At 43.2% G+C, this 25,167-nt stretch overlaps 1 protein-coding gene across 1 annotated transcript; it reads left to right on the top strand.

The window, feature by feature from the left end:
* Positions 1 to 694: 694 nt before the first annotated feature.
* Positions 695 to 25,167, top strand: STMND1 (stathmin domain containing 1). Its single transcript, XM_059686059.1, has 5 exons — positions 695 to 989; positions 12,612 to 12,792; positions 16,564 to 16,715; positions 23,271 to 23,402; positions 24,012 to 25,167. Exons 1-5 carry the CDS (start codon positions 909 to 911, stop codon positions 24,294 to 24,296), a joined length of 831 nt encoding a protein of 276 aa, XP_059542042.1. The 5' UTR covers positions 695 to 908; the 3' UTR covers positions 24,297 to 25,167.

Here is a 25,167-nt window from a genome sequence, read left to right on the forward strand (position 1 = left end):
AAAATCCCTGTTAGCTCCTTTTTCTGTTTTAATTTTTGAAAATAGAATAAAAAGAAATAAAAATCCAGGAAGGAACAACTTGTTGCTCATTTGAGCAGTGTGCCTGGTCGGCCTTTTTGATGCATTACACCGTTTTTAATTTAATTCTCTGAGAGAAATAGGCATATCCGTGCCATTTCCTAACAGCTCATTAAGTGTGTTTTCCATAAAAATGATTTGCATGACCCATTTCTCGGCTGCTGAGCTGTTTACGATCCTAAGTATCTGGATCTCTGTTAGCGTGACCGACCTCTCCCGTGGCCACCCTGTGATACTGCCGTCTGGTGCTACCCAGGCCGCCTTCGCTGCCCACGGGTCCCCAAGAGCTGCTTCCGCCAATCCGACTCCTACGTCTTCTTCCTCCCAATCGTCTCTGCACAGTCCCCACCGAGTCTGAAGCACAAAGCCAACACCTCGAGGGCGTGGTCTAAGCACCGGAGGTGGGGGCGTGTGCCCAGGCACCTTAGAAAGAAGAAATAAAGTCCACGCAGGATGCTGATGACTGCAGTACTTTAAACACTAACTCGGCCAGCAGCTGGCCCTTCCCTCAGTTCGCTTTGGAGAGGGCCGCGATTTGCATCCCAGGTGTGATTCGGCGCCTCCCATCTTCCAGTTTTCAGTTACAGAAGTGCCGTCGCCGCCCAGCTCCCAGGTTCCGGTGATTCCGTTTATTGTGGCAACAGTTCCCGGCAACTGCTCGGGTGCCCAGCGCCTCCTGCCGAGCCTTTAAGTGCTGGAGGTGGAAGAGGCGGAGGCGCTGGGAGCAGGGACCGAGGTGTAGGGCGCGGGTTGCTGGGGCGCAGGAACACGGCCGCGAGCGCGCGGGGGCGCACGGCGGGGCCCGGCCGGAGGAGCGCGCGGCGCGCAGCATGGGCTGTGGACCTTCCCAGCCTGCTGAGGAGCAGAGCTTTGTCCCCGCGCCGAGGAAGGGCTGGGAAGAGGGATTCAAGGTAAAACAGGAAAAAAAGGGCAAAAAGCCTTTGCCACGCTCGGGGGAAGCTGAAGTGGGCTGGAGCAGGGCCTGCTGGGGCTCACAGGGGATGCGCGGTAGGGTGGGCGGGTTGGGACCAACTGTATTCCGCCAGTGTTGAACTGCTGTCTTCATCGGGATTCTTGCTGCTATAGGACCAGCTTTGAGAGAGTTTTGTGTTTCAAGAGCTAGCGAAAGGTGCTCGCACCCCAGGGCAGAGACAGCGGCAGGAAAAACGGGATGTGTGGTGCTTTGTGCACGGAGCTGGGGTTGGAGGTGATTCTCAGGCGCAGGTGAGCCTGCCTAGAGCTGCGTGGTTTACTAGCTTCCGGCAAGTGGGCCCTGTGGGAATTAGCTCTGGAAGAGACCTCGCTTGCCTCCTGAGGACCCTGAGGCCCAGAGCGGTGGACAACTTGCCCAAGGCTGCACCGCTTGTTTGGGGGCAGAGCTGGAGATAGAATCTAGTATTCTAAGGTCTCATTCCAATAGGCTTTCCACTCTCCCTCAAGGCTGAACCCCCCTTAATTCTTCTGGAGACAGGCAGGGTAATTTTTCCAGGGTGGGGAATGGAGGGATGGGTTGGTCCAGACAGAATGAGGTTCATGATTTCTTCCCATCCTCACCACCATCAAGATTCCACAAACTAGGAACCCACAAGGGTCCCTTCGAGAGGGGTTACCCAAAGATACTGTTACCATATAATTTATCATCCAAAGCAGGATACTTTTACGAGTGAAAGGGACACTAATAATAACTTTGCCCAGTCTGATGTAAGCCCAGACTGTCACCTTTCCTAAAGGGCATATTTGGAACTACAGGTGAAAGAGCACACTTCCTATCCTCGGGCACTGTGTGAGACTATTCAGTGCGAGTTACAGCACCTATTCTGTGTGAGGCACATCTGCTGGGCTATTGGAGTGAAAAACAAACCAGGATCTAGTGAAGGCTGAGACTCAGGCATCTACCTGCTGCCCTGGGGGAGAGCAGAAGAAAACATCTGCTTTCCACCCCAACTACGACGGGCTGCGTTCAGGGCCCAATTACCTCTTCCTGGGTCTTTCTGCCTCGCCTGTCACCACCCTTGCCAGTCTGTCTTCCACACTGACACCTATCTTCCTAAGAAAAAGCTTTCTGGAGCGAGCAAAACCGGGCATTTGGTCCCACCAGTCTCTCTAATGTCATCCTTTCCTCTCCAGTCCTTCTCACTCATGGACTTTCCCTGCCCTCAAGGTTGATTCAAGCCAAGAACATGCAGAACTCCTTCTCCCAGCCTCATCACCATGCATGTCTTTCCCTGTGCCATTCCTCCTTCCTGGAAGGCCCTTCCCTGGCCCCATTCCCGGCCGCGTGATGAATTCTACTCATCCTCCAGGACCGAGCCCAAAGCACAAACAATGTTTGTTTAAGCTTCTTCTCTCTCTTAGATCCATGGGCTTCGTGAGAACAATTTGCTCATCTTTGTCATTACTCAGCATCACTTTGGACTATATTCCTACATAAGAGAATACTTTTTTTCTCTTTTTTCAAAACATATATTAAAATAATTTAAAGTTTTAATCCTTTTTGTTTTCCCTTTTTTGTACAAAAGTCTATTTAATCTGTAATTTTTCTGGCATGATTACATATAAGACTTCAATAGGAGAAATGTTCAGTATGTATGTTTCTTTTCTGGTCATTGTCATTTGTTCCATTATTGTGGTTTTTAATTGAACGCATTTTTTGTATAGAGCCGGAGGGCACACTAAAAAGCAAGTTCTCTGAGTGTCAAATACACTAGGTCCTCCTTGGCCAAGCCTCCCCAAGACCTGGTAGGGTGTCTGGGTTTCTTCGAGAATTTCTTGTCTGAGGTAGTCATTGCCTCTTGTTTGGATCTTTGAACAATTTCCAAATTGGTCTGTCTAGATTCTTCTTCCACTAACCACCCCTACCTGCCCTCCATCTTCAGTCTTCCACATGACCTTGAGAGTGATCGTTTTAAAATAAAACCTGATAATATCATCCTCTGCTGAAAAGAAAGTTACCAGCCATTAGGTAGACACACAAACTAGTGATCAAGAATGTGACCACCTAGGTTGGATTTCTGGATTCACTACTTGTTGTGTGACTTAGGTCAAGTATTTAACCTCCCCATGCCTCAGTTTCCTTATCTGTAATATGAGAATAATTAATAATAGTGATTTTATAGAGTTGTTGTAAAGATTAAATTAATTCAACTCATGTAAAGTGCTGAAACCAATGCCGGCACAGAAAAGTGCTTAATATTAGTTATTACAATTATTATTACTATTATTATTATTATTACATTTATTTATGTAAGATAAAATCCTGAATCCTTAGCATGCCTTTCTAGCCATCCTCAAGCTGTGTCAAGTTCTCCACATTCATGCTAGTCACACCTTACTTACTACTCATTGTTCCCAAATCCATTCTGTTTCCGTCTCCAGGCCTTTGCACTCACTATTTTCTCTCCTTTCGGACTTTTCCTTCTCCCTTTTCTTGGCCTACATACAAATATGTACCTATCTTTCAAGTTGACTCAAGAACATTCTTCTCCATTTCCCCTGTTACCATGCTCACAGAGTTGACCTTACGTCTTCTCCTATCACGTTTCAAAACATTTTTATTGTATTTGTTTCCATGTTTGCTTCCCATCCTGAGCTATCACCTGCTTGAGGCCAGGAACTGTGTTTTGTCTTTTATCTCCAGTGCTCACTACAGTGCCTGATGCAGACCAGGCATTGATGACTGCTTCTTGAGTGACTGAATGCCCTTCCCAGTTCCTTCCTGGGTTAGCATCTACCTGTCTCCTAGTAGCAGAACTAGACTAATGACAGTCAGCAAGGAGGAAATCCAATATTACAATAACCTGAAAATAGACTCAGAGTCAACTCACATATATACCTCTCTTTCTCCTCCCTGAGCACTTGACTTTGGATGTAGAATCTGGGAAAGATATGATTATTAATTAAACATTAGCTATCAGAACCGTACTGTTTCCTTCATAAATTCATAGGGCTCAGAGTTCACTAGTTCGACAATGTCTTTAAAATTAGATGAATATGTTTGCTTACATTAAATATTTATGTTTCTTGGCGGCGTGACTTTCAAATTTTCGGAATCAAATTTCTTGAGGCCTGCCTGCAGACTTTCTCTTCACCTTACCTTAGTCTAAGTGGTGAGAAGTCGCTGCACTAAAATAATGCATAAAAACAAACGATGGGAAACTTTTCCTCATTGGGGAACTCTCCTTCTATATTTGACAAGAAAATTCTTGTTTATTGTCAGTTAGAAGGACTTAATACTTTAATACTTCTTAAAGTTCAATTTTTACAAGAGCATGTTTCTGACTTTTTTTTTGAGTTGCTATTTGTTATTTCATTCATTAGAATTAAAGTAGAAAAAAGAAATGCTGAAGAACAAACTCTTTCTATATGTCTGTGGAAAAATATATTTATAAAATGTAACTGCCAATAATTTGGTTTTAGAAGGTTTAAGCTCCAGGGAACCTTGACAAATGACTCCCTCCAAGCTGTTTGAAAAAGTTGTTTCCCAAAAGCTTTAGAACACATGTAATACTTGCAGACCAAACAACAACAACAAAAAATCCTGCCTATCGTTAAAATCAATGCCTTTTTTTGGAATGCTGATGATTCTTATGCATAGCTGTTAGCTTGGAATTTCCAGCTTTTCAGTTTTGTCTAAAATTGATCTAAAGTTGATCAAGACAATGGAGTATAAAATAAAACTGTTACAGTTGTGCTTCTGCTACAACTTCATCTCAGGGAGAAAATGAAACCTCCCACCCCCTCCTAGCCCTCCCCCAGGATCAGCGCAGATAGATTCTTACTGGTGTGAAACTATGAACTCTGCATGCAGACAGAACAGGAAAACTCTTCACGTATCCCCAAGAGGCCTAGATCTCATTAGTTTGTAAATATCTCTGGTCTTTGAATTATGTCTATTCCCAAGTCTAAACTATGAAATTGGGTTAAAATTTCTGGAATGTGTTGCCCATAGATAAGATATTTAAAAGACATTCTTAGTATACAAAAGAAAAAAAAAACTTAAATTTCCGCTCCAGAACCTGAAGGCTGGTATGTGTTATTTTATGCTGAAAGATTGTGTCTCATCTGCTACAGTTTAAGTTTTGGCCACTAACGGAGCTTGAAGGCAGAGTGTATCTAACTAAGCAGACACTGGTAAAGAAAGCTCCTTGCTAAGGCCTGGATTAGTCACTTCTAGGAAACACTCGGAGGTCATGCAGGATGGCAGCATTTAAATCTATTCCAATTTGTAGTCGACAGAATATGTTTGTGAAAAGACACCTTGTAGACTGATAATATTCAGATTTGCTCTCAGCTCCAATGTGGGCATTTTGTTTATTGTTGTTAAATTTTTCAAGATCTCCACTGCGAAATGTGAACTGGCAAAATTAATGTTTGTGTGTTACTCAGCACTTCACTAGGTTCAAGAAAATATAGACCTGCAAAACAAAATTAACTTGTGAATTGAGACAAGCTAGGAAGCCAGGATGAGTGGAATAGGGAAGCCGAGACAGACAGTTAAACGGTCAAGCAGTTTATGACCATCTAGTAAATCACAAAACCCTATCTTCCCTAACCAAGGACACTTAAGCATACTCGAGGGCAAATAGCTTAAATCATCCTACTCAGGAAGATAGATAGCAGAAATCCAATTACTGCCATTTGTACCAGCCACACTGAAGAACAGATGAAGTTAAGGGAATAAATCTCATTGTGGTGCATCAGCATAAAGATAATGAATATTCTATTGAGATCCTCCCCTAAGAACTCCCCTAAAGTATCAACCTTTAAAACCCTTAAGACAAAGGACCCAGGGCTTGCTCTCCCTCCCACCTTTCCCTTCTCCCTCTTCTTCCTGCACAGGTGTGCATCTCCTAAACTCTAAGGGACCCCCGTGAGACTTGCAACCAGTGGAGCAAAGGGCAGCAGCAGCTCATCCTAGGCTAATCCTCTGAACCTGTCTCTAAGGCCCCCTTTTCTCTGACTTTCCAATGAGCCAAAGCAACCCCTCCTAGGCACACTTCTGCTGTTTCTATCCTAAGCCCTTCCTTGTTTCACTGTCCCCAACTTTAATAAATGTCCTCTCATAATCGCCTGTACTAGTATTCTGAAATCTTCCCTACGCAAAGTCAAGAACCCCACTACAGGCTGGCTGGAGGCAGACCCGTTTCGGGCCTGGTTTCTGTCCCATAGCACTATCACTGCAGATATTGGTTTTGGTAGTTTATTTGGGAAGAGGGGAAAGAAACACAACATGGTCTTTAATTTCCATAGGAGCTGTGAGCCCCTGAAAGATAAGCATCAGATAGGCTCTCCTTTTCCTTTGTTATGTGTAACAGCAACACACAGAGTGGAACAAAAGTAGGTTGACAGTTGTTCATATGGAAAATAATACAATAAACCTATATAATAAAAGCCTAATACACGAATTGTCTTCTTAGGCGGTCGTTCAACCGGGAGTTAGACCAGGAGACTGGGAGTTTGACCGCTCGCTATGATGTGTGCCGACCACCAGGGGGTGGTGTGGAACATGGTGGGCATTGGCAAAGCGGTGCTGGCAGCGGGTGGCAGTGGAGGTGTTGCCAGCTTTGATGGGCCCTGATGAGAGCGGGACTGCAGCAGGATAGTGGAGCAGGTGAGCTGGCGGTACCAGGACAAGGCAGGTGCAAGCGGGGACCCAGTTGCCCTGCTGATCGCCACACAGATGGCAACCAGTGGCAGCGATGGGGAGCGGGACTGCCGCCTGGCTCCCAGGCACTGAGGGAGCCGGGTAGGGGGCCCAGCCTCCGACTGATTACCCCGCAGGCGAGATGGTGGAGCAGGTAAGGGGGCGGCACCAGAAGGTGGGGTGCCAGTCAGGGTGGTGGAGCTGCGAGGCTGGGGGCGTGAGCTGGGGACCTGATCTCTGCAGGCCACCCCAAGGGACCCCACCCATGCACAAATTTGTGGACCAAGCCTCTAATTAATAAATAATCTATAATAATAAATCATAATATGCTAATTGGACCAGATGTCCTTCTGGACGAAGCCAACACTGTGAGGGAAGCCCGGGTCCCGGGTGCCAGAGGGAAGCCGGTGCCAGCAGCCGGGGGAAGGAAGGCCTACTCTTGCATGAATTTCATGCAAGAATAAACTGTTTCATGTACTCACGACTGTTAACCTACTTTTGCCCCTCCTGTATATGTTATACATAACAAAGGGATAAGGAGACCCTGTCTGATATAATAATGACCATTATTAAATAACTAGAGGCCTGGTGTGCAGATTCATGCACCAGTGGGGTGCCCCGGTCTCTGTGATGCACACTGACCACCAGGGGGCAGATGCTCAATGCAGGAGCTGCCCCCTGATAATCAGTGCACTCCCACAGGGGAGCACCGCTCAGCCAGAAGCCGGGCTCACAGCTGGCGAGCGCAGCAGCAGTGGTCGGAGCCTCTCCTGCCTCCACAGCAGCGCTAAGGATGTCCAACTGGGAGCGGGCCTAAGCCATCAGTTGGACATCACTGAGGGCCCCCAGGCTGCGAGAGAGTGCAGGCCGGGCTGAGGATCCCCCTTCAGTGCACGAATTTTGTGCACTAGGCCCCTAGTAATATAATCAACACTAATAAAAGAGAAAAATGGTAATTGGCGTACGACGATACCCTTTTCATTGGCTAATCAGGGCTATATGCAAATTAACTGCCAAGATTGGCAGTTAACTGCCAACTAAGATTGGCAGTTAACTGTCAACAAGATGGCGGTTAATTTGCATATGTAGGCACAATGCAGGGAGGCAAAAGGGAAAGCAGGAAGAGGCCCCCTGCCACTGACAGTGATTGGAAACCCAGGGGGGAGCTAAGAGCTGGGGGGCAGGGCAAAGGCGGCCCTGGGGCCGCCTTTGCCCTGCCCCCCAGCCATGATCGGAGAATCAGGCGCCTTTGCCGCCCTGGCCAGTGATAGCAGGAAGTAGGGGTGGAGCCAGCGATGGGAGCTGGGCACAGTCGAAGCTGGCAGTCCCAGGAGCTAGGGGCCCCTTGCCTGGGCCTAAAGCGAAGCCCACGATCGCGGGGCCGCTGCAGCTGCGGGTCCCCGCTGCCCGGGCCGGACGCCTCAGCCAGAGGCATCCTGCAGGGGCAGGGGCGGAGCCCACGCGATGGCAGCGCCCCCCGCTGCCACTGCAGGTCCCCGCTGCCCGGGCCGGATGCCTAGGCCAGAGGCGTCAGGCCTGGGCAAGGGGCCAATCCTGCGATTGGAGAGTGATGGGGGTCAACGCCTGAGGGCTCCCAATATGTGAGAGGGGGCAGGCTGGGCTGAGGGACACTCCCCCCCCACACACACACCCAGTGCATGAATTTCGTGCACCGGGCCCCTAGTAACATATAATACGTTATCTGTGAAGACTTTTCCTGAGTGGCCTTACTCTACAGGGACTGCATGGCAGTAACTGTGTCTGTAAGGAAAGACCGACAGAGAGAGAAAAAGTACATAGCTGCTCTCAGGCTTTCTCCTTGTGCCGATTCATATTTCATATCCATAGAGCTTTTGTTTGCTTACTTTGTTTATTCAGTTGGTTGATTTTTCCTACCTCCCCATGCAGCTCTGAGCCACAGAACTCATTAATCCTCAACACGACAAACTGATGTTGGCTTAGCTGGAGTGATCATGTTATGTAAACAGGGTGGTAGGAGCTGTGAGTCTCCCTACCAACAGGGAGAACCCCTCACTGAACTGTGAGGACCTGAGGGTGATGGGGCCACCAGAACCTAGTGATTCATACATAGCCTCTGAGGGGCTTTGAATGTTGGAGTACTTCTAGAAAGTGGTCAAATGTCCGTAGGTTTAAAAAATGTTGTCTGATTTTTATTGTAGAAATACCAAGTTTCATGCCAGTGTCCTAGCTTTTTATTTACTTTTCCTGTTTTAAAGAGGAATGTTTTCTGTTTAGTTCCTAGAATCCTAATTTAGAGCCAGAAGGGACCTCCCTCATTCACGCTGAAGCCCATGGAGGTCTATCACCTACCTTTCTAATATTTCTGGGCCCACCGATTGTCCCCATTTTTACTGTTGCTGTCTTAGCTGGTATTTAATCAAACCTCACCTGGTTAGTAATAACTGTTCTGGCTTCCCTGTTTTGTTTCTTTCATCCTTCAATTCTTGCCATTGCACTAACTCAAGAGTGGTCTTTCTAAAAAACACAAGTGGTCATTTACTTTCTGTCATATATGACAGCCCTGCAAGGGATTACTCTTGCACTCAAAATGAAACCAAACTCCTTTATTTGTCGCAAATGATTTCCCTTCCGCACTTCAGCACCTACCACTTTCTACTTCAATCTGTTTCTGCTATAGTGGACACACAGTATTGTTTCATGCCCTGTCTTCGTGTGCTTTTCCTTCTGCCTAAAATGTCCTTTCCTCTTTGCTCACTAGAAATTCATTCATTAAGACCCAATTCAAGCATTCTCCTCGTTAACACCTTCAGCTGCACCCAAACAGGTACAGCACTTGTGTCAGTATAATAGGGCTTGCTACAGAGGGCAGGGGTTGGGGGGCAGAGTCCTGAGGCCCTTTGAAGACTTGGGGGCAGGGGGAGGAGGGGAAGGAGGGGGAGGAGGGGAAGGAGGGGGAGGAGGGAGAAGAACAGCCCTTGGGTAAAAAGTGAAATCACAGACGTAAAGAAGAATAACTGGAAGACACTATTCTGTCGAAGATGTTTCTATTCTTATTTCTCCTTAAGATAATGAAGAGCCTTCCTCTCTTCAGTGTGTGTCTTAGATGAGAGAGTAGGTTGACTGATAACACCTAAAAGGTTCTATTGGATGAGAGGTGGGAAAGTTGCAAACCAAGCAGTGCAAGAAGAGCCAGCACTGGGAGAGAGGGGGTCACGGTGTTAGAGGAAATATGAAAAGTGTTTTCCTGAACTGATTTAGTGTTTAAAATATGCCTCTTCTAAAAACAAATTCCAGTTCTTTAAATTGAATTAATTGAGCATTTCCCTTATTTTTCTTCGTTGACTGTAGAACTATGAAACACTTGACACCAGCCAGCACTTGGGAATCAGTGGTGTACTAAGTCACATTTAGCCCCTTTGCATACTGTGCTTTGACCTATTTACAAGCAGGGGAACTGTGGTAGGAAGAAATAGGCATCCTTAAAAGGAGAAGGTGGGACTGTAAGTCAGCACTGGGTTTATGGAGGGCCCTCTGGAAACATGTATTGATATAAAATGTGCCTATTATTTGACCCGGCATGTTCACATCTAGGAGTTTATCCTCATGGGATGATGGGGTGAATTCAGGCTGGTACATATGCACAGATATGCCAGCACTGTTCGTTATATGGATAAGTTAGAAACAACTTAGATGTCCTTCAGCAGGATTTGGTTAAGTACATTGTGATATCTAGATATATAAAAGCCTAAGCGACTGTTACAACCAAACTACTGGAACAACCAACCAGTCGCTATGACATGCACTAACCACCAGGAGGCAGACGCTCAATGCAGGAGCTGCCCCATGGTGGTCAGTGCGCTCCCACAGCGGGAGCACTGCTCAGCCAGAAGCCAGGCTTATGGCTGGCAAGCGCAGCTGCGGTGGCAGGAGCCCTCCCCGCTTCCGTGGCAGTGCTACCGAGCAGTGGCACCGGTGGCAGGTGCAGCAGGGCTGTATGAGCCATAGCGGAGCTGTGCCTGGCCCCGGCTGGGGCTCCTTCCCAGCTGCCTGCCACTTTGGCACTGCTACATCCCTCAGGGAGATGTCAAACTGCCGGGTTTTGGCCCGAGGCCTGGCCTGCGGGGATCAGGCCAAAACCTGGCAGTCTGGCATCCCCCCACCAGGGGTCCCAGTTTGCGAGAGGGCACAGGCCAGGCTGAGGGATCCCACCCATGCACGAATCCATGCACCGGGCCTCTAGTAGTTACATAATGTATTACAATGCAATCAGATAAATGATTACTCTCTGCCATTAAATGTTATCAGTTTCTCTTATGACTCTATTACTTTTTTATTTTTATTTTTTAAATCTTATTCAGTGGTTCTCAACCTTGGCTGCACATAGAATCACCTGGGAATCTTTTTAAAATCCTGATTTCTGGGTCTCATCCTCCGGAAATTCTGTTTCTTTGTTATGGGGCGGGGCCACAACATTAGTAACAAAGAAACAGAATTTCCGGAGGATGAGGCCCAGAAATCAGGGTTTTCAAAAGATTCCCAGGTGATTCTAATGTGCAGCCAAGGTTGAGAACCACTGATCTTACTGATTGAATTTAGAGAAAGAGAGAGGAAGAGAGACATTTGTTGCTCCACTTATTTTTGCATTCATTGATTCTTGTATGTGCCCTGACCGAGGATGGAACCCATGACCTTGGTGTATCAGGAGGATGCTACAACCAACTGAGCTGCCTGGCCAGGGCTGTAATACTTTTTCAATCAGCAAAAACAATGAAGCAAGTTTCTTTCTTTTTTATTTTATTTTACACAGTTGTATCTTTACTTTTCACATTTGATGCTTATGAACTTGTTACTTTTGGATCTTTCAGAATGCCCAGCATAACAGCTTGTACCTGACAGATTCATATTAGATATTACAGTTGCTACTCAAACAGCCCAGGGGGTTAGGGGATCCCATCCGTGCCCCTGCTGTGGAAAATCCATGTATAATTTTTAGTTCCCCCAAAACTTAATTACAGTCATCCCTTGTTATATGTGAGGAATTGGTTCCAGGACAATTCCTCCACCCCCATATTAAAATCTGAGGATGCTCAAGTCCCTTTATAAAATGATGCAGAACAACGCATAGAGCCGACTCTGAATCTGCTCATCCCAGCAGAGTGTTGAAAATACTGTTTTCGATCCATAGTTGGTTGAATCCACGAATGCGAAACCTGCAGATACAGAGAGGGCTGACTATATTTATTGAAAAAAAATCCTGTGTATACGTGGATGCACACAGTTCAAACCAGTGTTATTCAAGGGTCGACTGTATATTAGTTGTCTATTACTGATATAGCAAATGAACATACATCTAATGGCTTAAAACAATATTTTTATTTTCACAGTCCCGGAGGTCAGAAGCACAAAATCAGTTCCACTTGCTGAAGTCAGGAGGTTAGCAGGGCTGGTTTCTTTCAGAGGCTCTGAGGAGGGAACCTTTCCTGCTTCTTCCAGCATCTAGGGCTGCGTCCCCACATCCCCTGCCTAGTGGCCCTTCCCATCCTCATTGCCGGGCCTACAGCACCTTGTAAAGTGTTCTCTGCTTCTGTCGTCACATCACCTCTCCTCCACAGTCAGATCTCCCTCTGCCTTCCTCTTATAAGGACCTGGTGATTACATTTTGAGTCCACCTGGACAATCCAGGATAATCTTGCCATCCCAAGGTCTAATTTGATCATACCCACAAAGGCCCTTCTGCCGTTTAAGGTAGCATCTGCAGGGCGCTGGGTACTCCTCAGCCTACCACAATACCACTAGTGAGCTGCACATCCACAAATCAGGTCTTGCTACATTGTTTTAGTTTTCGAAGAAACCATTTTCTAAGAAATCTTGACTCTCACAAAACGATTCCTTTTTCCCCTTTTCCCAGGCTGATGTGAATGTGGCTCATTCTGGGGAGAACTGCAGACCCCAGCTTGAGGCTGCCCTGCACGAGGACACTGTGGGTGGCCCCGAAGGCCTGGAAAAACAGGTCCAGTTGGAAAGCTTACCCGGAACCATTCCAGAGAGTTCCCCATCTCCTATTGGAAGGAACAGAAGAATAAATTTAGGTAAAAGCCCCCATTCGTGTTAATCTCCATAAAATACCATTTCTCTAAGTGTATTTCATAATATGTGTTTGGTGGCCCCTTTATCACAGCTTTATGGGCCAGGAGTGCTGTAAATGTCAAGGTCCCCCTCTCTAAGACATTAGAATTTAGCCTTAAATCTTCATTATGTGAGTAAATAATGCTAACCACGAATCTTCTGGTCATGGAGTAATTAAACCATCTTTTTCCCCCTTAGCCAAGAGGCTTATTGGTGGTTGGCAATAGGCCGTAGGAATAGAAGTTCCACAAGCTTTGGTTAAATTCTTTTAAACTCCACCGTGTTAGCACTTTTTCAAGGGAAAGTTCTACATTTGAAAAAATAAATAAAACCTGCATCAACTGTTTCCCCTGTCTCTCCCCATGCAAAGTATCAGCAAATCTACAATGAAAGAATCTTTCAAAATATAAAGAAGTCATTATGACCTAGTGTGCCCTTTGAAACTGTTTGTTTCTAAATATTTTTCTTATGGTGTGTTTTCACTTTACTCCAGTTACCCCCTGACGTTGAGATGAGAGCTCTTATTTATATTTTGTCAGCCTTTTAAACAAATTGAACTTAACAGGCCTCAAGGAAAAGTACTCTCTTTTATTTTGGGCAAAGGCTTTCATTTCATTCTCCATTGCTACAGATTCTTCCCTAGGCACAGTTAGAATTAGAAAATAGGTAGGTTATACATGAGATTCTTTTTCTTGGCGTTCGTGCACACGCAGGTTACCACAAATTTCACATTTGCCCTCAATTTGTGTTTCTGATTGTGCAGACATGACCTCTGAGAAGGAGGTCAGAGACAGGGGATGCAGCACAGGAGCAGCCCTTCCCCCCTCTCACCCCTCCCCTGCTGCCCACCCCCCACCCCCGGACCCCCGCCCTGTGCGCTGCACCAGAACATATTTTTTTTCTCTCTGAAAATTCTGTTGATGGGAATCCCTCCTACACTGCAACATGAATGCTCAGTATTTATAGTGTTAACAGACTAGAGATTGACAGGTGGACAGGAACCTGGGTATGGCCTCGAATAGTTAGCCTGCCAGCGCTACACTATTGAAAGCAGGATGGGGAGGACCACAGGTGAGCAGGACAGTGCCACAGAAACCATCGTGGGGAGGGAGTGAACTACCAAAGCAGATGTTTCCAAACCGTAGCATAAATTAGGTCTCAAGAAAGCTCTTACCACAGAATGAGTGGGAATTAGTGTCCTGAGCTTTATATTCTTTCTCTACCCAATCCTCCCTCCCCCCCCACACACACACCCCTCTGCTCTCTGCATCCCTGCTCTTCATATCTACAGGGTGTATTTGTTAAAAATCTCTTAAAAAAATTTGTTTTAAATTCTCACCCAAGAATTTTTTTTCTATTGATTTTTAGAGAGTGGAAGGGAAGGAGGGAGAGAGAGAGAGAGAGAGAGAGAGAGAACGATTGATTGCCTCCTACATGAGCTCCAACTGGGGGGATCAAACCTGCAACTGACGTAGTGCCCTTGACCAGGAACCATCCAGCCTTTGGTGCGTGGTCAGACGCTCTAACCACTGAGCAACCTGCTGGGGCAAAAATTTCAAGTTTCACACTAACATTTCCCAAGTATTTCCCATGGGGGAAAAAAAGAAAAAAAATGTTATTTTGAATACTTTCAGATTGAGGAAAAGTTGCAGATAACAAAGAATGCCTATATTCTTTCATCCAGATTCCACAAATGTCAACATTGTACCACATTTGCATTTTCATGGTCCCCTCCCGCCTCCGTTCCTCCTTCCCTCTCTCCCCATCTCATATACAAGTATATTTTTTCTGAGGGTAAGTTACAGACATAAAGATAATTTACTCCTAAATATATCAACAAGTATTTCCTGAAAACAAGGACATTCTTTGCAAAATCCCAGTACAAGAATCTGCGTCAGGAAACTGCCATTGGCACAGCACTGCTATCTCATCTGCAGCCCATATTCAGATGTGTCAATTGTCTTACAAACCTCCTTTACAAGTGTCTGGTTCGAGAGCTAATTCAGAATCACGTGTTTAATTTAGTTGTCATGTGGTTTTAGTCTCCTTTAATCTGGAACGATCCCTCGGCTTTTCTTTGTCCTTTATAACCCTGATATATTTGGAGATAGAGACCATTTATTTTGTAGAATGTCCTCAGTTTGGGTTTGTCTTATATATTTCCTCATGATTAGGTCCGAGTTATGCACTTTTAGCAAGAATATCAAAAATTATATTGTATCCTGCTTAGTACATCAATCAGGAGGTATGCGATATCTATATTTGACTTTTATTGGGGGTTGTGTTTTGGGGGGCCTTGCAAAATTTTTTAATGTAGTAACATTCATCAGTCTTTTCTTTTATTGAATCTGGTTTTTGAGTCGGTTAGAAAGCCATTCCCTACAACAAGGTCAAAAACTAACTCACCCATGTTTTCTTGTATGACTTCACTTTTTATACTTATGCTTATGAAGAATTTCTAGTGGCCAGAGAAAACGCTAATGTAAATGTTCCACTGAATAGGAAACGCAGTGTGTGATGGCACATTACTAAAAGTAAAATTTTACATATTAACAATGGTGACCTCTGAATGGTAAGAGAATGGACATTTTTATTATCTTTTTTTATTTATTTTTATTATTATTATTTTTTATTCTTTTTTTATTCATGACAAATGGGAGCCCATGTACTTGGCATGCTTGGGAAGAGTACAGTGAGGTGGTGAAGAACATGACTGATGAAATCAAACAGACTTGAGTTTAAATCCTAGTTCATTTACTTACTACCCTTGTCACCTTGAGCAAGTTAATTAGCCTCTCTCATATCAGGTTTTTTTATAAAATAGAGTTAATAATATCTCTCCTACAGAGTTTATGTCTAATTTAGATGTTATAAAACATAGAAAGTACTTCATATAGTCCCAGGTTATACATTTTCATGAAAGGACTCCACCCACTAGATGAATGGACTTGGTTACTATCCAGACTTCCTGATGGTTACAAAATAGAAGATGGCTCATTTCTGGAGACTCCCCTTGGCATCTTTGTTTTACAATGTGAAGTGCAAAAATGGATGCTTGCTTGTTTATTTCTATAATTGAGTGATTTGTAATGCGGGTTGTCTCTGCGCTGTTTATAAAAGCTCCCCTATAAACTGTTTCAGTGCCACTTTTAGAATTACTAATAAAAATTTAGCTGATACCACTTGACTCCAATTCTGATAAAGTTCAAAGACTCTTCTCAAAAAGGCATATTTTTACTTATGGAGACTTAGCAGATGGTGTAATTGTAAACTCAGAGTTGCAGAACTAGAAGTCTCTTGGCGACATCATGCTGTTTATCCTTTTGTATACAAAGCATAGAAACCAACTGCAGCTCAGAAGAGTCACCCAAAGAACATCTCATTCTTAGCTGTGGCTTAGCTTCGTAATTAGTACAGTGAACCCATGGAGCTGTACCCAAGTGTACAAGTGTTGTTACAACAAAAAGCTAGTACATAGCAGCACATGAAAGACTTTTTGTTATGTTAATATGGGGTCTGCTCAGTAAACAGTATATTATGTTGATGTGTATCCTCTGTTAGAACAGTAAGAATTTGAACTTCAAAGGATTCAAAGATTTATAATACAAACAGATATTTAGCTAGGAGGGTTGAGTGTAAGATTTAATTAAGTAGCATGACTTGTATGGCATTCATTTAGCATTTGATTGATAATCTCTTCAAGCTTAAATTTTGCTTTTTTTCCCCCTTGGAAGACTTAACAACCAATGGATTAATCCATAAACCGCAACCCCTAGAGAATCGAGAGCAACAAAAGTCATCAGACATCCTGGAGGAATTATTTGTTCAAGGAATAATACAAAGCCACAGCAAAGTATCTAGAAATGGAGAATCATACGATGTCACGGCAAGTAATTTTACAATTAACATTAGCTTATAGTTAAAAATAGCAATATAATATGATTGATCCGAAGTTATTTCCAGCATATGCATCTTATAGTCACAGTACAGACAGGATTTATCTTAGCCAGTTTTTTCTCCCATAAATTCCCTCACCTTTCTGCACACTATCCTTCTCTATGGATTAAGAATTGCCCTAATAATTAATGATTAATGAATTCAATAAAACATATCTTGGGTTTTACTAAATTTGAGACACAATAAGCCCCATTGAATAATATGCCTCATTCTTTCAGCAATTTTTATTAAGCATTGCTTATGTATTAGGAACTGTGAATATAAAACTAAATTCTGCTTTATCTAATAAGAAAATAAGCCTTAATACCAAAGCTAAACCAGATAAGCTTATATATTTATATACACAGTCTAAGGTCAAATATGAGAAAATGCAATTATAGAAATGGTTTTCCTCTTATTTTTCTTTGTTGATTCATCTTGACTAATCTTCATTGTTTTTCCTTTAGTGTGAGTAATATGTTTACTCTGATTTTAACTTATTGTGGCCAAAGTCTTGAGGTCTTAATTTTTTAATAAGTTCTGTGCAAATTTGTGAAGAGGATAGCAGGTTTTGTTGCTGTTTTTGTTATTTTGTTTTGTTTTCTTATTTGTTTGGTTTTTAAGCCAATGCACTGAGGCAGCACCAATAGTCCTAACACATAGTCAAAAGAAAGAAGATAAAAGAAGAAATAACAAGGAAAAGAAGCCTGGGGGGGGGGAATGGATGGGAAAGAAAAAAAGAGACAGAAATGCTGACAATAGAGCCCAGAAATCATATCAGTGGCTTGTGTTGTAGGGAAAACAGTCAGCTGGGAATAAAAAGATACATTATTTAAATAGAGTTTGCACCTAGACCAAGTCACTAAGTGTTTGAATAAAGGCCATTTTCTCTTCCGTTTAGGAAATGCTGAGTATTCATGAATAAAATCTAAAGTGGCATTTTCTTTTGAAGAAGGAAAATAAGCCCTGTAGAAAGTATTTGGAGGTGGGGGGGGGGGAGGAGGGGGGGAGAGAATGAAGAGATTGCTAAACCTTGTAAATGATATTATCAGGCTGCCAATAACAAGAGGATGTGAGGAAAGGGAAAGGTAAAAATGCACCATAAAATGGAAAAGATAATGTCAACATAATGACAATTTACATTTGTATAGTGGCATGATACAAGGCATTTTGGAGTACCTTGTTTGAAAGTCCCAAATACAATGCATCTTTAATACAGAAAGAGAGAGGACAGATTTTTTCCTATCTGTAGACTCGAGGGTGGGGGTGAGAAAAAATGAAGGTGTGGCAAAAGAAAAAGACAGGAGAGCAATCTGGAGGCGGATAGACTGTGGAAATGTTGAGTATCTAAGTGATGCCTTCTTAAGGGAAATGCTCTGGAACCTTGATGTTAATGCCAACAGGAATAGCACTAAAACATTTTCCAGTGATTCAAAGGCCAGAGATGAATGAGTTCGGACTCAGACCTTGCAAAGGCACCAACAGGGTTAATTAACATGAGCTACATCATGTACATCATGAAAGAGATGTCTCTTTTAAAAAAAAGAAGACTGTGGGCTTGACTTGCAATAACATCATTAAGTGAGCCAAAGAGGAAGGCTGTTTTCATATTCTATAGCGATGGAATGGTTGTCAGGAGCATAGCTGCAGTGTTCTCAGGATTTAAATGTGATGGGATTGCAGAGGTAGGTAAGAATAATACAGCTCTTTTGTGTTTGTTTGTTTGTGTTGTTTCTTTTTTTGGGAGGGGGGGTTGATTTTACTTTGGAATTGGGCCAAGATGCCCTGGCCTAAGATTTAAACAGGCCGGCAGTAATCCATAGCGGTGCCTTTTATTGCCTAGTGCAGTGATGGTGAACCTTTTGAGCTCGGCATGTCAGCATTTTGAAAAGCCCTAACTTAACTCTGGTGCCGTGTCACATATAGAAATTTTTTGATATTTGCAACCATAGTAAAACAAAGACTTATATTTTTTATATTTATTTTATATATTTAAATGCCATTTAACAAAGAAAAATCAACCAGAAAAACGAGTTCGCGTGTCACCTCTGACACGCGTGTCATAGGTTCGCCATCACTGGCCTAGTGCAGTGGTCCTTAACCTGGCTGCACACTCGAACCACCAAGGAAGCTTTCAAAACCCCAGTGCCCAGGCTCCACCTGAGACCAGTGGCTGAGCTGGAAGCTCCCGGTGCTTCCCAGGGGCAGCCCAGGCTGAGAACCACTGCCCTGCAGTGTCAAGGAACGTGCACACAGCCTTCCAATTCATCCCAGAGCTGGCAAGGGCTGAAGCTTTTGAAATTGAAATCCCCCAGTCGCTGTGAAGAGAATTCTGAAGAATTCCTAACAATATAACATATTAGCAGTTATAACACTAAGCTTATACCCAGGAAGCATAAGGAAATGAAGGAGAGATATGATCGCTCATTGTCAAGGTAAAATCTCCAATTCATGTGTAGTTGAGAACAGAAGTGTGTCAGACACCAGGTGCCTTGCCTATTTTAAGGAAAGGTATAAGGCCATTGTGAAAAGATGAGAATTAAACTTGAAGGACAAAAAGGGACCCATATTAAGAATGGAGATATTATTAAATAGCTAATACTTTTGACTATCTAATATTTAATAATATTTTTAGGGAGAGGGGAAACAAATGATAAAAATTGGCTAAAAAACAAACCAGAGTGAAGGGAAACAGAAAGAAGATGGCCAAAAGGGGATGCTAATGTCTTCCGTTACGGCAATGAGATAAATCCAGTCAGACATGTAAACACTATTTTTTTTATGGCTTAAAAAAACATTTTAAATATGTTGGGGGAAAAAGAGTAATAGATATGAGAATACTTTAGAAACAAGACTTATGTACACCAACAGTATACTTAAATACAAGGGCATCTGAGACATAGCCAGGTTCTCTCTAATTCAATTATCATTTAGAGTAACATATAATAAAAGATGCTGAAAAGTGAGGGTCCTTCGTTCATCTTCTGAATCAGGGGACTCCCCTGTGAGCCAGTCTCTCCCCAGAAGTCCACCACAGAGCCGCCTTTTGCCCTTTTTTTTCTCTTAATTTCATCTTTTTGCTTGTTGGCAACTACTATAGCAATTCTATAATGCCCTCTGGATAACCTGCTTTCAGGCATATTCATACTAATAGATGTTATGTTCACTCAGAGAAAATACAATGATATGTAAGAAATATAATATTTAGAAGCTAAATATCAGACTAAGTGAATCAGTATATTTTAAAACAGTCTAATGAGACATAACTGGCTGTATTATTTGCAGTGGTGTTCTGCACACATGTAAATACTAGAGGCCCAATGCACAAAATTCATGCAAGAGTAAACCTTCCTTTGTCCAGCTGCCGGCACCGGCTTCCCTCTGGCACCCAGGACCTGGGCTTCCCTTGCAGCCCTGGCTTCATCGGGAAGGTCATCCAGAAGGATGTCCAGAAGGACATCTGGCCTAATTAGCATATTACACTTTTATTATTATAGATGTGTATGGATTGGGATGGATCTCTTTAGTGAGATGTGATTGGTTCTCATTTATCCACATGGGTATTAACTGCTTTAAGTGTCTTTCATCCCAAACTTATTTCTCCCTGTCTCTTGGGGCATCCTGAGTCTCCCTACATAAGATTCTGAATTTTCTATTGACTCCTCCTGTCTCCGGTCAGAGTTTATTCCCTTCTCAGCAACTTTTGTACTTGGTAACCTTTGGTGCAGTTAGGGTGTTTGTCCACATTGCATCAGAGTCTCTAACATTATTTGCTGAACCTCAGGGGGAGTTTGTTGAGGAGGAAGTCACTGGGTAAAGACCAATAATGCCAGTTAACGCTCAGACCGACCTTCCCCAGGAGGTCTAGCAGTGACAGAGCAGGAATGATACATCTCTTCCCAGAAGCTTTGTCCTATTTTATGCACAAGGCTCCAGTACGGGCCATAGCCAAGGTGGGTTCATCTGTAGGTCAATAGTTAATTAAGGAAGCTCTGAGGAATACACAGTGGAGGCAAGAGGTAATATTATACAGTTAGATTGCCTGGAAAAAAGACCCAAATCTTATCACAGCATCTTAGGGCATGGCAGTCCTCCAGTGGTGTTCTTAAAATTATGGGACTAGTAACCTCTATAGGGATTTTTTTTTTTTAAATACATTTTTATTGACTTTAAAGAGCGAGAGAGAGAGAGAGAGAGAGAGAGAGAGATGTCAATGTGAGAGAGACACATTGACTGGTTGTCTCCCGCACGAGGGGGACTGAAGTATGTGCCCTTGACTGGAATCGAACCCTCGACCCTCAGTCCACAGGCCAATGCTCTAACCACTGAGCGAGCCAGCTAGGACCATCCCAGTTATTTATAATGAACAAGTCACCACATAAAACTACCTCAAGGCTGTTACTGAACCAAAACTTCGACAAATATTTCCCCTTTAAAAGGCTTTCTGAGAACCACAGATCTTAAGGCTGGAGGAAGCTTGGCCGTCCCAGGCCCCTCGTTATTTTTACATTTGAGAAAACTGAGCACATAGAGCAAAGGTGCCCTGTCTCAGGTTACACAGTAGGTATGAGTGGTAGGCAGGCCAGAGGCTAAAGCCCAGCCCCCTGCCTGTTGGCCCTGCGATTCCAACTCTCATTCCTCCCTTTTGTGACAAATGTTATATCTTGGTTATGATTCCATGTGGTTATTGAAAAAAAAATCACTGCTTTCACCAAATGAAAAGTAATTTGCACTTTTTAAAAATATTTTTTTATTGATTTCTGAAAGGGAGAGAGATAGAAACATCAATGATGAGAGAGAATCACTGATCGGCGGCCTCCTGCATGCCCCACACTGGGGATTGAGCCCGCATATGCCCTGAGCAGGAATCGAACTGTGACCTCCTGATTCATAGGTTAACACTCAACCACTGAGCAACCCTGGCCATGCAAAAATAATTTCCATTTACTGAATGGCTAAGATCTACTTCTCCTCCCCGTTTTAAAAAAAGTAATCCCATGAAAAAGTATTATTAAACCTATTTTACAAATGAGGATGACAAGGGTTACGGAATTTAATGCCAAGCCACACCATGGCTGAGCCAGGATTCAAACCCAGGTCTTTCCGGTGCCTTTTCTGCTGTGCTAAATTGTCTCTCTTTGATGTATTTTCTCAGTATTTACAGTATTGCAGTCTGACGAGACAGTCTTTTAGATATGACAATGGATATCGATATCTCTTTTGTCTTTAAACATCTTTAGAGAAATTATCTATTCAGTTCACTTTATAATGAAGTCTTGGAGTTCATTAAGACCTCCCCCAGTCGTAATGAATCCCTGTATAGTGAGCTAAAACGACATCCATATAAAGTGAGGAAAGCAAATTGCAGAGCAATGTCTGTAGTATGATCCCACTTATGGTTGACTAAGAATTACAGATGTAATTTAAAGTGGTCATGATCAGAGACCACATGCCAAACAGAGAATTAGAAGATTATTTATGTATCATTTTAATTTTTTATAATTAATGTATGTTATTTTAACCCAATGTTTAAAAGAATAAATGTGAAAACTTTCTTTATAAACCCTTTATAACAGCGGTTCTCAACCTGTGGGTCACGACCCCTTTGGGGGTCGAATGACCCTTTCACAGGGATAGCCTAAGACCATTGGAAAACACATATATAATTACATATTGTTTTTGTGATTAATCACTATGCTTTAATTATGTTCAATTTGTAACAATGAAAATATATCCTGCATATCAGATATTTACATTACAATTCATAACAGTAGAAAAATTACAGTTATGAAGTAGCAACAAAAATAATTTTATGGTTGGGGGTCACTACAACATGAGGAACTGTATTAAAGGGTCGCGGCATTAGGAAGGTTGAGAACCACTGCTTTACAACAATGTTACTTTTTCTGAAACTAGGAATTATCATTGGAAAGCCATTATTACTGCTTTGAACTGTTTAAAGTTTTGTCATTCATATGAAATGGATGGTTTTTTCTGCTGTCGATGTACCAACAGCAAAGTCCAGCACAGGGTTGCTGCCCAGTAATCGTTAATTCTCCCCTCCCCATGACCAGAAGTGCTGGGAACTAATCTCCATCCCAAAGGAAAGTCATTTGTCGTTTGGGGCATATTATAAAATCATCGGGTTTAACTTTATACCTTGCATCACAAATTCATCACTCATCCGCCACCTTTTTCTATCTTGTATTTGTTCTCAAGTTGTTTTTTTTTTCCTTCTCCTGAGTCCTCACCCAATTCCAGGACATTAGTGCATTCTTTCATGTTTTTTTGGTAATAACCTGTTGTTTTTTTCTAGGCACCAATAGATTTTTTTTTCTTTAGGACTCAGTTCTGTTGTTACCAGTTTTCATGTTGTTTTTTAAATTGGACACTGTAAAGTTTAGAGTTTTAGGTTTTACATTTTAAACTGTGTTTAGTTTACCTTCGGCCTCTCTTTGCCAATGAGTACATTTGTTCCTCCGTTTTAAAAAGTGTCTTCCTCCAGGTGACCATGACTGAAAAGCCACTGAGAAAGCCACCAGCCAGGCTGAAAAAACTCAAGGTCAAAAAGGAAGTAACAGATTTCACAATGAAGGACATAGAGGAGAAGATGCAGGCGGTGGACGAGCGCAGGAAGGTACCTGGGCTGGGGCAGGGCTGCACTGCCTGCTGAGATGAGCCTTTCCTTTCAGCAGCGTTTAGACAAATTGTGTGGATTTGTATTATCTTCATTATCTGTGTGCTTCTTACGCTGTATGCTTAATTTCTTTCATGTGTATGGTGAAGGAATAAGGTAATATCTTGAAAATGGTTGAATTAGTTTCATCAATATAGCCTAAGCAAGCAATATCCAATTCCCAGAACTAAGTGCGGACTTTTCTTCATATAAAAAAAGAAAAACTTTAGTTGGGGTTAGGGGTGAGGGGAGGTGTGGGGATGGAGGATGGGAGGTGAGAGGAGGCCTAACAGACCATCACAGACCTCCTGCAGCCCCTGCACAAGTGGCCCTCATATCCTTCCCACAGTCTTCATTGCTATCTCTCTCCTGGGTCTTTCCAACTAGACTAGGAGCTGCATGAGGGTAGGAAGTGTGCCTGTCTTCTTCAATAGGAATTCCTTAACGTAGGTTTGTTAAATGACTAAATAATGAAATTGGGAAGCCATAAACGTTAACCACAGGCAATATTAATGAAAACATAGAGAACATTATTTGGACTTTTTTTCATTCTTCAATACTTCCTTTCAGACAAAAGAAGAAGAAATGAGAAAGAGACTACGGGGTGACCGACTTCTGCCCCCCGCCAATCATTCAGATTCAGCTGACCCGGGTGGGGCTGAGGTTCCATTTGCCAAAGGACTTAACCCTGTGAGTTCTGCCATGTTTGAGCCGTGGGACCTGCAGGGAGGAAAGCCGTTGAAAAGAAAGAAGAGCAAAAGTGATGTGACTTCAAATGATAGAGACTACAGTTATGAAGGTATTGGCATCGTGGAGTCAGACATGTCCTACAACCAAGAAGAGCTCATATTCTAATGAGCCATTTATGTGAATTCTGTGAAAAAGCATCCATTTCCCCCAGTCATGCCAGGCTTTGTATGTCTTATCTTTTTCTTTGACTGCCTGGCTGCATGGGCTAGTTAGCTGAGTAAATTAAATGGCTAATGGTTCTGCTAGCTTCACAAAAAGGAAGATTCGACTACTTTTGATATTAAAAGTTGGCTTCATACATTGTGAAGATGTCTTTATTAGTACCTCCAGCTTACATTAATGTGTTTGTGCCCAATGAAACCCTTCCTTTTTGCTCCTGCCCCTTGGCTGTGTCCACCCTCTGAGGGTCCTGTAAGACAAATTGCATGGATCTTGTCAACTGATGGCCATTGGCACCAATTCAATTCCAACAGGAATTCCAAATTTGGGGTGCAGTAAGAAGGAAACTTTATTCAGTGCAAAAGGGCTCAACTGTGATACATCACGGCTATGAGAATAGCAGGACTCTGAGGCAGCCCTGGAGCCAGGCCCTCTCCAGCTAGACAGCTCTGTCCTGCTCCTTGCTGGTCTGCTCACTGCTGTGCTGGTCTGCTCCACTGTGCTTTGGTTTGCTCTGGCTAATTCGGTTTCTACCCCATCTTCAGTCTTTGGTGGAAAGAGAATGAGCACTTTCAGAGCCACAGAGGAGCTGGCTGATAAGGACAGAAGTCTCCTCCCCTAGTCCCTGATTGGTCTGTCCTCATGCAAATGAATACACCATATCTTTGCAATTTGATTGATCCAAAAGGCACTGTCCTGCTTGGGCAGAATAGGGCCACTCTGGTTGGTCAGAGCTGCACAGCTCCACTTTGTTGGGGAAAGCTTCAGTCCTATCCTATATAATAAAAGGCTAATATGCAAATTGACCAAATGGCAC

Source organism: Myotis daubentonii, chromosome 3 (assembly GCF_963259705.1).
Source record: "Myotis daubentonii chromosome 3, mMyoDau2.1, whole genome shotgun sequence".
Taxonomy (NCBI): Eukaryota; Metazoa; Chordata; class Mammalia; order Chiroptera; family Vespertilionidae; genus Myotis; species Myotis daubentonii.

Bases quoted from the DNA above. Each gene is read 5' to 3' on its own strand.
- STMND1 (XM_059686059.1), top strand. From the start codon at position 909: ATGGGCTGTGGACCTTCCCAGCCTGCTGAGGAGCAGAGCTTTGTCCCC. The intron at 990-12,611 runs GTAAAACAGGAA...CCCTTTTCCCAG, and splicing joins GCTGGGAAGAGGGATTCAAG to GCTGATGTGAATGTGGCTCA. The intron at 23,403-24,011 runs GTACCTGGGCTG...ACTTCCTTTCAG, and splicing joins CGGTGGACGAGCGCAGGAAG to ACAAAAGAAGAAGAAATGAG.